A 12,543-nucleotide genomic window follows, 5' to 3' on the forward strand; every position below is an offset into this window, starting at 1 on the left:
TAACACAGAATACAGGATACACCCCTCAATGGTAATTGCATTTCTACAGACTTAATGAAAATCAGAAGCTGGGTGGACAGGGACCCAAATGAGTGTCATCGCTGAGGAAAATGCAGGCAGGACTCCACTGCTATGTATTCTGCACAGCAAGCACCAGACTGCCAGCTACACCATCCCTTGCAAGACGGAAGGATCATACAGGAACTGCACAATGGTGCAGGTTTTAGTGGTAGCTTTAAGGAGCAGAAAGGACTCGAGCAGCCACGAAACCAGACTTCATTCACACCACTTTTATGGAACAACTTGTTTTTTTCAGCCAATTGCAATGTCCATGAACTCTTTGTAGGCAGCTGTAGCAGAGGGTAACTTTTTCCCTGTGATATCAGAATTTCCATGGAAAGAGGTGCTGGTTTACAGCTCTTGTGATAGTGGCGACAGGAGGGGGAGTGGAGAATGGGGGCTAAGAAAGGAGGAAACCTGAAAGGCAGTGGTGACAAACATGGACAAAAAAAGGACTGAGCTCTGGCTCTGACCATCTGTGATAGAAAGTGTGACTCTGGAAGGATGGTCCTTTACAAACTGAAATTATGATTAAGTATCCCCATCTCCCTTGTCAACCAAAGGAATGGGTTTCAAGGGAATTGTAACATAGGAAAGTAAGACTAAAAATCATTGCTTGGATTGTCATTTTGATCCAAATAACTTTCTAAGTCATTTTTTTTCTATTTATTTCTCCTGAAATAAACTTCCTCCCTAAGGTTCACAAGTTTGCTTCCCCCACAGCCTAAGCGTTTATCCCATCATGATAACTGCACCTTCAAAAGCAGCAGCAAACAGGTAAGATTTCTCCCTTCCTGAGTCTCCTACTGACCTGAACTGTGTGAACTGCCTAAAGCTTTCCTTGAGGGCATGGATATAAGGAGAGTTCACAGATCTCATAAGTTTTGTACTAGAGATCTGATGCAAGGAGAGGTCCACAGATCTCCTCCCTGGGGGACAGGCTTCTTTATCTAACACACCACAATTTAATATACTTGCCTGTGTGCTATGATGTTGGGCAAAAATACCCGGAGAGATTAAATTAAATACTATGTTCTTCTCGTGGCCCAGCTACAGATCTCAAAACTATGAAACACTGCTTGACCTAGGTCACACAGCCAGCCAACTTGTAAGCGGATCCTATGAATCCTCGTGAATACCAGGTTTACCCCTTCCCCCATGCCCTAAAAGACCAATTGCATGCCCCTTTGTGCCATGCTGAGAAACAGAGCACTGCACCCACCTATAGATAAAGGAAGAGGCCTAACATAGGGACTGGGGCAGTGCTTCACTAGTAATGGCAGCATCAGCACTGCTCTCCCATCTCAGAACCACCAAGGCAGTTCCAGACAAGCTGCCATGGCTGGGGATGGTGACAGCATTTACCTGAAGCAAGAAGCTGCTCTGACTGCTGCAGCTGGGAGGCATCCTGGGTACAAGAGGCTTGCACTAAGGCTTTACCTCTCCTGCATCATGGATGCTCGAAGTCTCTGAGTAATTTGTTAATTGGGAGGAATTCTCACTTGTGGCAGTCCCCAGTAAATCCTGGGCTGGATTCTCCTGAATGCAACTCACTGTTGAGAGGCTGGTTTTGCCTTTGAGGTTGCTCGCTCCCAGCCCTTCAGCCCTGCAGGTGGAAGAAGCCCTTCTCGGGGAAGCTCGTACAAAAAAAAATAACCACCTTTCCCTTAGCTCTTTATGCTGCTGCCTAATCGGCTGCGATTTACACGGGCAGGGAGAGACCGTCCCTCTGGCTTCTGCTGCTCGTTCCCTAATGACGATGAATTACGTCCCTGCCTGGCGGGGTGACGGCGGAGGAGAGGCCAGGCTGTGCCGGAGCGGCTGCCGCAGGCCGCTGGCTGCCCTCTGCTGGGGCTGCCGCTCCGATTCCCTTCCCTTCCTTTCCCTTTCCTTTCCATTCCGTTCCTTTCCCACCGGGGAAACCGGGCCCGGGCTGCCGGGCCCGGCCCCTGCCCGCAGCCACCTTCTTGAATCCCCCCGGGGTCCCCTGCCCGCGGGAGGAGTCAGGGCCGTGTCCCCTAAAAAATACAGAACGAGGAGGTGCAGGCTCATGCCAGACTTTTGTCCCATAAAACAATGTTTGCGTGCTGGTTGGAGAAGTCCCTGGCGAGTCCTGTCGATGCTGCTGTAGGTACCGCATCAGCACAGGGCTTGAATGAACAGTAAGTAACACATCCCCGTGGACCTCACTGGGGCAGGGCGTTAGGGCAGTTAGATTCATGCATTCCTACCCGGGGTTACCTTCACGTGAAAGGACAGCGCCTGCACCAGCACGATGCCAGCAAACTCCATGCTGGTGTGAGCTGGTCACAAGTGGTGGGGAGAAAGGGCCACTGGCAGCTGTCAGGCAGGAATGGGATTCCACAGATACTTCTGAGTGCCTGGATGAGTCGTGGCAGGGGTTTATACCAGACTTCGAGATAACCAACATGGACTAGTGACAGTGACAAGGCGTCCAGCCGGAGGGACAGCTTTTCTGCTCCAGCAGGAGAGCCCTCGCATGTCTCTGCAGAACACGACAGTTGCACAGGATGCTTTTGTCAGCGTAAAGCTCAGGCTCTGTACACACTACCATTTTCCCCTCTTCTCTCCTCAAAGCTGCCAGATGGAAAGGGACAGCTTACGCTGCTTCTCAGAGCTGCTGAATTTTAATCAGGTAGAGGAGGACCATGCGTTGCACACAAAACATTGCTATCTTTTTGCTCATTCAAGTAGTATACAAAAAGAAAGGTGAGGATGCACCTGTACAGTGCATCTTTGTGGAGGATTGGAGTATTACATTCACCCACGGCTTGTCCTCCTGCATTAGGATGGGAATGTCCTAATGAGATCCATTCCTCTTTACAACGTGACTAGGGCAGAAATAAAACTAATGCATAGAATTTATACCCTGTAGCTGGCAGATGTAATCAGAACAATGAACAATAAACGACACTGACAGTCTAAGCATGCACAACCGAGAAAACACCTTTAACAGAGGCCCCCTTGCTCATCCACTCTGCAGGGACCGGTATTGGGGTAGGCCTTTGGCGTTGCCCTTCCTTTGCTAGTGGTGTAACGAATGACACTCAGGTCCCGGTGGAAATCCAGGATGATCCCATGCAAATTGATTTTTTTTCTGAATTCACACGAGTGCTGTCCTCACTACACCACTGAAAAACGCACCGAAGTCGGAACTGGGCAGAAATCCTTTGGGGAGCCCGAGAGCCTCCCTGGGATGGGGATCGCAGACCGTCGAGCCGCACATCCAGAGGGGCCTGCGTGATGCTGAGGTAAACCCGGGGCCCTCTGCCCCAAACACAGCACCCGCGGAGCGGAGGCCTGACTCCACTCCGGGTGGACTCAGGGAGCAGAGCTCTGCATGCGCAGCGTCCCGTGACCGACCTGGCGGGCTTATAGCGGCACCACCACCAACCTGCCCGCCGGGGCAGCCCCCTCCCCACACAGGCCGCTGGTGCAGGTGGTGGGGCGAGGCCGGCACCGCCCCCCAGGCGAACTACAGTTCCCAAGATGCATCGCAAGAGCAAGGCGCCCGCCCTTCGCTGCCTTGTGGGGACGCCGTCGCGGCGCACCCTGGGACTTGTAGTTCTTCCGTGCCGCTCGGCGGCCCGCGGCCTATAACCGGCTATCCTGTGGAGGACTCCCCTCCCCGTGATGCAGCGCGCCACGGTTACGCAGAACGCGGCGCGCCGCCGGCGACGGTCGCGGTGCCGGGGGCCGCGGGCGAGCGGGGCGCAGCCGCTGGCGGGCCCCGGGCGCAGGCCGTGGGCCATGTCCGAGAGCGGCGGCGCCGGCGGGGCCGCCCCGGGCGGGGGAGGCGGCGGAGCGGGCGGCGGAGGGGGCGCGGGCGGCGCGGCCTCCGGCTCGGGGCCCGGCGCCACCGACCCGGCCTCGCTGCCGCCCGGCGACGCGCAGCTTATCGCCATCATCGTGGAGCAGCTCAAGAGCCGCGGCCTGTTCGACGGCTTCCGCCGGGACTGCCTGGCCGACGTGGACACCAAGGTAGTGCCGCCGAACCGGGCGGGCGCGGCTGCCGGGCAGCCCCCGGGGCTCGCCGGCGGGACGAGGCGGGGCGGCGCGGCCGGTGTCTCTTCCCCAGGCCGGAGCCGCGGTCACCGTCCCTGGAACCCGGCCACCGTTGGCCGAAGGGACACCCGCATCCCCTCCCTTCTCTCCCCTCGGTGTCCCGCCCTCGGGGCTGGGGGAGGCCGGCTGGGATGGCGTGCGGCAGCTGCAGTGCCGCTCTCTCGGTCGGTGGGGTTTCATGCCCCCGCTGCGACCGGCATCTGTCGGACAGGCTGCCCTGGAGGTGGTCCTGGCTTGAAGCGCTAGCAGCGCTCCGGAGGAGAAACAGGCCAGAGAATAGGCTCAGTCTTCCATTTTCTAGCCCAGGCATTATTAGGAAAACAGTCTCCCATAAGGACATTGCTGCTCTCGAGTATAATCCCCACGTTTCCAAAACAAACATTTAACCTTTCTTTCTCGAGTAGGTGTTCTCAGACTGTTGTTTGAAACTGATTTCTTCCTCAGTCACAACATGAGCTCCTGAGCATTTGTTGGCAATATTGAAGTTGGGTTGTTCGCAATTGCCCTGTCAAAATTAAACACCCGTGGTTTGTTTTCACAAACTTTTACGCCTTCATCAAGAGTCCTGTTCTGGGACCTGCAATTGTCATTCTGGGCCACCCCAGCAGCTGTCACAAAACCATTTCTGAAACTGTCAGGTCATCTGCACAGAGCAGCCATAGGCCAGAGTAGCTTTGTCAGGGTAGATACACGCTGCCCAGGGCAGACACTGCATGTCTGTTACCAACCCTTTCATTCATCATCCCATCTGCATATCAAATTCTGAAATTTAAATGTTGCCACCCTCTTGTCCTTTCCTTGCACGGTACCAGGATCTGGACGGTCCTATGTATTTATATGGGTTTGTTAGTTCAATTCCTGTTCACTGGAATTAAGCTTCCACTGATAAAACCCACATAATTCTTATCTTCTGTGTTAGTGTCACAAAAGCAAATAATTAAGTTCTTTGTTAGTGACAATATTACTCAGCCAGTTTCCTAGGAATTCTGTGATAGAGGGTTTCCAGACAACAAGAACTCTGCTTAAACAACTCCTGTCTGCACCAGCAGTTTGCATTTCACTAAGTAATATTACGAGCAGACAACGATTTTAAAACCAATCTATCCAGCTATTTAAATTATTGTAATAGCACTCTGACCAACTGTTCTTTGCAATTACCTGTTGCGTTCTCAGGTAAAACAAGCTTACCTTTGTCCACACAGTGAAAGGATGGAGAATACAGACAACAGAACAGTAGTGTACATGACAAAAGATGTACTATGAAGAACCCTGGTAGGGGATTGTTTTGAGATCTTTTAGCTGTTTAGCTGGATTTTTTTTTTTTTTTTTTTTTAGCCAGCGTATCAAAATTTGAGGCAGAAAGTAGACAACTTTGTATCGACCCATCTGGACAAACAGGAGTGGAATCCAACAATGAACAAAAACCAGTTACGAAATGGGCTGAGGCAGAGTGTGATTCAGTAAGTAAGCAACATTCTATAAAATAGTGGTAATGCTATTTGATAAGTAATATATAACTACCTTATCACCCAAGTCAAATAAGAATTTGTAGAGTTAAGTTTTTCACAACACTTTCTGTTGTGCTTTCCTGAGTTTCATTGTAATAGTGGATGCAGTCTTAACTCTGATTAAAATGCTTTCTGCTTTACCTGAAATTTGTATTTTCATGAGTTGAGCAGCATGGTGAAGTACTCATATTTGCTACCTAGCAAAGTTATTGCTGCAAATAACCAAAACTGTGCCTGCTACCAAAACTGTGCCTGATGTGCTGAGCTGAATGACCTTGATCTCTATTTTTAGAAAAGAGAAGAGCCTACATCACTTAAAGAAAAAAATCCTGAAGATGCCAAAGCTTAAGTAGACTCCGACCACTAGCAGGCAGTAATCAAACTGGGCTAGCCTGATTTCATGCAGCAGAGGGTAGCTTTTGTACAACTATTTAAGATATTACATTTTCAGCAAGGCAGGAAAGCCGGCTTAAACTATGCTGCTTAGAGGTTTTGGTTTAGTATCTCTTGCTGCTAACTCATTTCAGTCTGAAGTATGAGCCTTAGCTTGTTTGACTAAAAGTCATGGATAAAAACTTCATACTAAAAGTTGTGGAGAGGGGCAGTAGGGAACTTGATAATGGCATTTATGCTTACAAGGAAAGCTGTTAGAACATCTCGCACACAGAAGAAACTGTATTTCAGAGCACTTGATAGAACTTGTAAATCATTAGCATGTAACATTAGTTTGTTTAATCTGTAATTAGAGAAGGGGGTGTCCACTGGAAGTACAGAATTTCCTGTCTTGGAATCCTTGAGACATGTTTGTCACTTAATGCTTCTTCTTATTTCACGTTACTCTACCACTAGAATGAAGCGGACAATTGAAAATTGTATCAGAGAGCCTGTAATGAGAAGAATGTAAAGTGCTCCCTTTAAGTAGGCCATTAGTATAAAGAATAGACACACAGTATTAGGGAGTTTGAAGAGTCCCTGTCACTCCTGTGGTTGCAAGACTGAGTGCTGAGGGTGTCAAGATGTGTATGCCCTTTGTTGCATGCACATATACGTGTGCTGTTACCTGGAGGTGACATGATGTGCCATGACCCTGCACCGACTCGCTCACCAGCATTCACGGCCTTATTAGTCTTGTGGCTCCTTTTCTGAGTGCCAGGCAATGTCTCCATTTCCTGTCCCCCGCTCCCTTGCAGACATGACTTAAGCCTTCTAGACAGCCTGTGCCCCACAATCCAAGAGTCTGACACAGCCCCTGAAGTAATAAGTCGCTTCAATTACTAGTGTTCAGTTCCAGCAACTTTGCTGTGTGCTATGTGTGCTTGTTTTTATAATTAATACCCATCTGTCTAGACTAACAGTTACAAGGAGTGAGTGACAGTAATGTTATTAGGGGGCAGGCCTCTTCTCCCTCCAGTCAGCCAAAAAAAAGACTGTGCTCTCACCTGCCCTCCACCTCAGAATAGCTTGTTTCCCTTGTTTGTGCCAAAATGTGTTTGTTTGCTTTCATGTTGACCTCATTTCCACATGAGCCCTATTAAAGTGGCTCTTGTCCAACATGTCATTTAAGTACCTGGGAGACCAGATGTCAGTTGTTAATTCTGTAGGGAGAAGTGAGAGGGGGTTGGGGGAATTAGGTGATTGAAACAGCTCCCTGTTAAGGATCTACTGAGTGGGCTGCAGTTCTCACCATGTTAATGCTAATTGCAGTTGACAGGAGGGCTCTGGAGAATTACTGGAGGAGATTGGGGAGAAGTTTTTCAGAGGAGCTGAATGACTCCTTTGTCTTTGTTCAAGGTCAGGAATGCTGGAAGCTGGAGTGGACAGAATTATTTCTCAGGTGGTGGATCCAAAACTAAACCACATCTTCAGGCCCCAGATAGAGAGGGCGATTCATGAATTTTTGGCTGCACAAAAGAAAGAGGAAAGTGTGCCAGCTCCTCCTCCAGAGCCTGAGAATAAGGATCCTCCTGCTCCATCTCAGGATGCCTCCTAAAGGTCTTGTGTCTCTGCACTTACTACTTACGTTTTTCATGTACCTCATCTCTGTAGTTTGTATAATGCAAGATAGAGAAGGCATTGTATTCTTCCTGGCTTGACAGGGAGGACACTTTGATCATCGGCGTGTTGTCAAAGTCAGACAGTCATCTGAGCCGCTTCCACTTAAGTGTCTGCTAAAAATATATTAGGACCGAAGACATAGGTATGATGTAAAACAGCTATCAAGGAACACTGTGGACTCTGCCAGTGCTGGTTTTGGATCAGGCCAAAAGGCCTTTTATTCCAGTAAAGCATATCCAGCAGTGATTGACATGGAATTGGCTGGATAGCTTTCAGAACAATATCAAATGGATTAAAAATATATATCCTTTACTGAAATACAGCTGAAAGTAGAGTGGTGACAAGTTATTGTGCTTTAGCATTGAAAGTTTTAGATAGCTCTTCTTTAGAACATACACTGGGGTGTTGAATTGTTAGTGACTGAAATATTCACTGCTGGAGTAAGGGTAACGTCTCTGAGAGTGAATAACTGTTCATTCCAAATTGACTGGTTTAAATAGAGCAACCTATATCTTTCCAGCTGAAAGGACTGAGGGTGTCTTTGTTGCAAACATGTTCATTCTGGCTTTTGTGATCAAAATAACTCAAGAGGCCTCAGGGGGCTATAATTGCTACTCTGTCTTAACACAAATGACTATGCACCCATCTCTGCTAAGGCCCTGTATCTTAACGTTGATTTGAATATTGAGGCCTGTGTGCACATTACTGAGGAACCACTATCTTGATGGAAAATTTCAATCTGCAGCTTTGCTGGGGAACTTAAAACCATACTGCATGAAAGGAAGTTAATTGTGAATTGTTCTATCTGCTAGGGCTTTCTGAAAGCAAAAATTTTCCTTATAATCTGCAGCTGATTTATTAAGAAGGAATAAGTAACTTGCAATAGCTGTTCTTATGCTTGGAATGATTAGAGCAACTAGCATTTTCAACTTAATAGTAGAAGTTAAAGTGCCTGTAGTATCATCCTGAGTTATTTAGTTATCTGTGACTTGCAGCCTTAATGCCTTGATATATCTTTGCATTTGTCTGGTTCAAGTAGTTTAAAGTCCATTATAACCTGCAGTTAAGTGCAGCTATTAATATATTCTAATCTATTCTCTATTCAAATGCATTTCCTTGTGAAGGTGCCATCCTCTAAATTCTCTTTTTTCTTGCAGTGAGTTCCTGACACTAAGCAGCTGCAGTTGCAAAGTACGTGTCCTGTTAGATTGGCAGTGGATTACTTGTTCCATTTGGTGCAGGATTGCTGTCTGCCAAAGATGATTAACCTTTATCAGACCTGTGGGAAGGCATTGAAATCAGTGAAGTTCAGATGCACCTGGAGTTCTGCATGTGGAGGGACAGCCAAAGTATGAAGATATTTTTGCTATTAACTGCAATACAGAGAGCAGCATGTATACTTGTTAGTCATGCCTTCAGGCAAGGGTTTGGGAAGAAAAAGGGAGTTGGCTTGTCTGGAGAGAGTAGGGAAGTGGTTTGAGATGATACTAGGCTTGGGACTGGGAAGAAAGATGTTTTGGGGGGTGGGGTAGTAGCTGGGAGACCAAGAGCTGTCAGATTTTCTTTGATATAAGCCAGATGAGAAGAAGCATCATACATCTCTGCTGCATAACACAGCATTGAGTAGTAGGTGCCAAGTCAGGTGTAACTCATTGCACTGCCTGATTTAGGAAAGACATTTCCTGTTTAAAACTGGAAAGAACACTTCAGGATCAATTATCTAGATAATTTCTGTTGCATCGCAGGAAAATGTTTACAGTTGGCTATGACTATAGCTGATTTAATTCTTATTTCCCAGGTAACTCTGGGAAGCAAAGGGCACCAGAGTAGGTGATCAGTTTGAAACTTGTCTCTTTCAACTTGAAAGACTTCTTTCCTGTGAAATTTCTCAGGTGCCTAGTGGAAACTGTCCTATGCTTTCAGCTTGAATGCATGCAGTGTCCTCTGGATGACAGTCAAGTAGAGAATGTGATCAAGTATTCTGCCAGCAAATGTCCATACCTTTTACAATAAAAGACATCAAAAAGCATCTCTGACTCCTAGCTTTTTCAGAATTTTTTTTCTTAAGGAAAAACCACTTTAAAGAAATCCACGACTCCTGATTGCTGGAACCGTAATGGAAGTGTGACCTTACACAGTTCATAGATGAATCCAGGTCTGACAACATGGGGTTGTTAGTAGAAGTTATCATGAAATAAGACTGATATTAGTATTCCTCTCCATATACGGTCTCTCAAAAAATCCAAAGTATCAAAGAACTGAACTGACTTTACGTCACATCATTTATGAGCTATAAATCCTGAGTAAGTTCAGTCTGGTGCTAGTGATGGTGAAGGCATGTTCAGCCTTGTGAAAACAATGCACTTTTGGCAGTAGGCTGGAGCTATTCAAATTTTTTTTTCCCTTTCAGAGAGCAGTCTTTTAAGAAGCTAATAACTGCCTATGTCACTGAATAACAACGTTTGAATCCTTGCTATTTATGGGCTACATACCTCAGCTACAGCCTTACCCGTAGACCTTGTATGTGAACAGATGCAATCCCAGCTATACTTCGCTCCCTTTTCAAGCTGGGTAATTTGTAGGGAAGATTGATGCTGTGGTTTAATCTTGTAGCTAACTTATTTTGCATAGTACTTCCTCTCAACACAGTTATATGCAGAAATGGAGATGACAGAACATCTGGCACTTTAAACCCTTTACAAGAGAGCTCTATGAACTTCACTGCAGTAAGTTTGCACTCTGCACAGTGCTATATAGTCCTGCTGATACATGATTCTTCCATCAATATTTTTATCCCATTTAAGAGTGTTCCTCTCAGAATGGGAACTTAAATGCCTGTACTTTTTAGTGATAGCTATATTGGCTGCAACCTTCCTGACATGGTTTGAAAAATCTGTATTTTGGGATAATCTGGTTGTGTGGCTTGACTCTCACTGTTACATAGTCTGTGTTCCTGCTATAAAACAGGACAAGGGGTATGTGAGGAAAGGGCTCTCTCCTGCATGTTGATTTGGTGGTTAAAGGCTGCTCTCTAAATCAGTAGTAGGTGTTTTCCCTTGGAGCCTTAAGGGCAGCTCTTGGCAGGAAAAGATCTTTTACCTCCCAGTAGGGTGTCTCAACCACTTTTCTGAAACTGAGCCATTTATGGGGGGGGGGGTTTAAGAGTCTAGGAAGAGAAAGTGAAAAGGATTTTAACTGTGCTTAGACAAATTCTGGATTACAGTAGTAGTAGTTAGGGAGCAGGGACACCAGTTCAGTTTTAAAAAGCAGTAAGTAGAGCTGGATATATTGCAGCGAAGAGGGAATCTGAACCTGTGTTTCCTACCTCTGACAAGTGCTTTAACAGATGAGTGAAGGAGAATAGGTTCAGCCACCACAGTTTTAAAAGGTTTTTTTCCATTGTTCTCTCATTGAATGTGGTACTGTATTAAACTCTGAACACTAATGCTGTGCTACTGCTGTGCATGTGTAGGGCTATGGCTTTAGTTGGTTTCAGCCTATGCACAGTGCATGACCGCAATGACTGCAGGAACTTTCAGATCAGAACTGAGGCACCTAATGAGATTACACAGCCAATCCACATTGGGGAACAGAGTCTTTAACGTTTGGCCTCTGAAGTCCTTGCTTTGGATCAGAGCCTTGGAAGTAACAAGCTTTGGAAGCATACCTTAGATCTAATGGTACAGTGAGAAAAACCACCAAGTCCTTATCATGGTGAATGGTAGGTAGTGCCCTTTGATTATATACATTTGTCCCTGGCAACTGATAGAAACAGGTTTCCAGCCTTAACTCAGTGATATTATAGAAATCTCTACACCAGAACAAAAGAACAAGTTTGTACCAACTGTAGAAGTGAAATTGTTCTCTTGTGTAGTAGGATGTTGGATTAAAGTTAGCATATTAGTCAGTTTACATCACTATGTTGGATATGTTAAATACAGTCCAAAGAGTTTGGTGAGGCAGACAGGTCTAAGACACTTGAGTTATTCAAGAAGCAATTAGATGCCTTTGTGGAGCTGAAGGGGCAGGGCTGTACATTAGGATGAGCCTCAGTGGATCAAATGGGCCTTCTCTTTGATCTCAGAATCCCTCTCACATTCAAGTTGACTGTTCCTGTTTCCCAGACAGTCATTTAGTACCTCGAATTTTCTCTCTCAGATGAATATGTTCATGCTTTTAATAAACTTCAAGAAATCGCAGCATTTCTTCATCTGATATACCAATAACATAAAGGAGCTTTAAAGATTTTCTGGCTCCTTGGTTTTGCCTGTCCCAACCCTGTGCATTTGCTTCTGCCTGGTCACAAGAGACCAGCTGCAGTTTAAAGAAAACATGCAGGGAGTTTGAGTTGCATTCTCGGAAAACCAGCCGTGCTACTCTGGCTGCTCTGCCCTATGGAAATGCTGGAGTCCAAAGCCTGCAGGAGCCAGCCTGGCTCAGTAGGGAGGTATTAGATTAGGAACTAGGAGGTACAGGTTCTCTGCAGAGTCCTGCTAGTCCACAGCCATGTCTGTGGCTAGTTGTTTTCGCTTGTCTGTAAAGTGAAGATAACTTTACCCCCCTACAGAATTCCTGGAGTGGGGAGGGAGTCAGGTGCTATATCTGGGCCCAATACAATGAAAACACAGAATGAAAGGAATGCACACGTCAGTATACATACACACCAGTAAGTTGTGATATACTGTAAAAGTTTTAAGGATCAGACATTATAGTTGAAGTCCCATGGAGTCATCTTGAAGCTCACACCTTGCTGGACAGACTAGGGGTTTTAATTGTGCCATTTAGTATCAGATAGTGGCTTCAGGATTAGAAGCAGATGGATTGAACTGTGAAC

The 12,543-nt window shown here is 46.5% G+C and overlaps 1 protein-coding gene across 1 annotated transcript; it reads left to right on the forward strand.

Annotated features, from left to right (window-relative positions):
• Window positions 1–3,796: 3,796 nt before the first annotated feature.
• Window positions 3,797–9,738, forward strand: BOD1 (biorientation of chromosomes in cell division 1). The gene is made up of 4 exons (XM_052771999.1): window positions 3,797–4,062; window positions 5,482–5,606; window positions 7,446–7,646; window positions 8,867–9,738. Exons 1-3 carry the CDS (start codon window positions 3,832–3,834, stop codon window positions 7,642–7,644), a joined length of 555 nt encoding a protein of 184 aa, XP_052627959.1. The 5' UTR covers window positions 3,797–3,831; the 3' UTR covers window positions 7,645–7,646; window positions 8,867–9,738.
• Window positions 9,739–12,543: the final 2,805 nt, after the last annotated feature.

Source organism: Harpia harpyja, chromosome 20 (genome assembly GCF_026419915.1).
Source record: "Harpia harpyja isolate bHarHar1 chromosome 20, bHarHar1 primary haplotype, whole genome shotgun sequence".
Lineage (NCBI taxonomy): Eukaryota > Metazoa > Chordata > Aves > Accipitriformes > Accipitridae > Harpia > Harpia harpyja.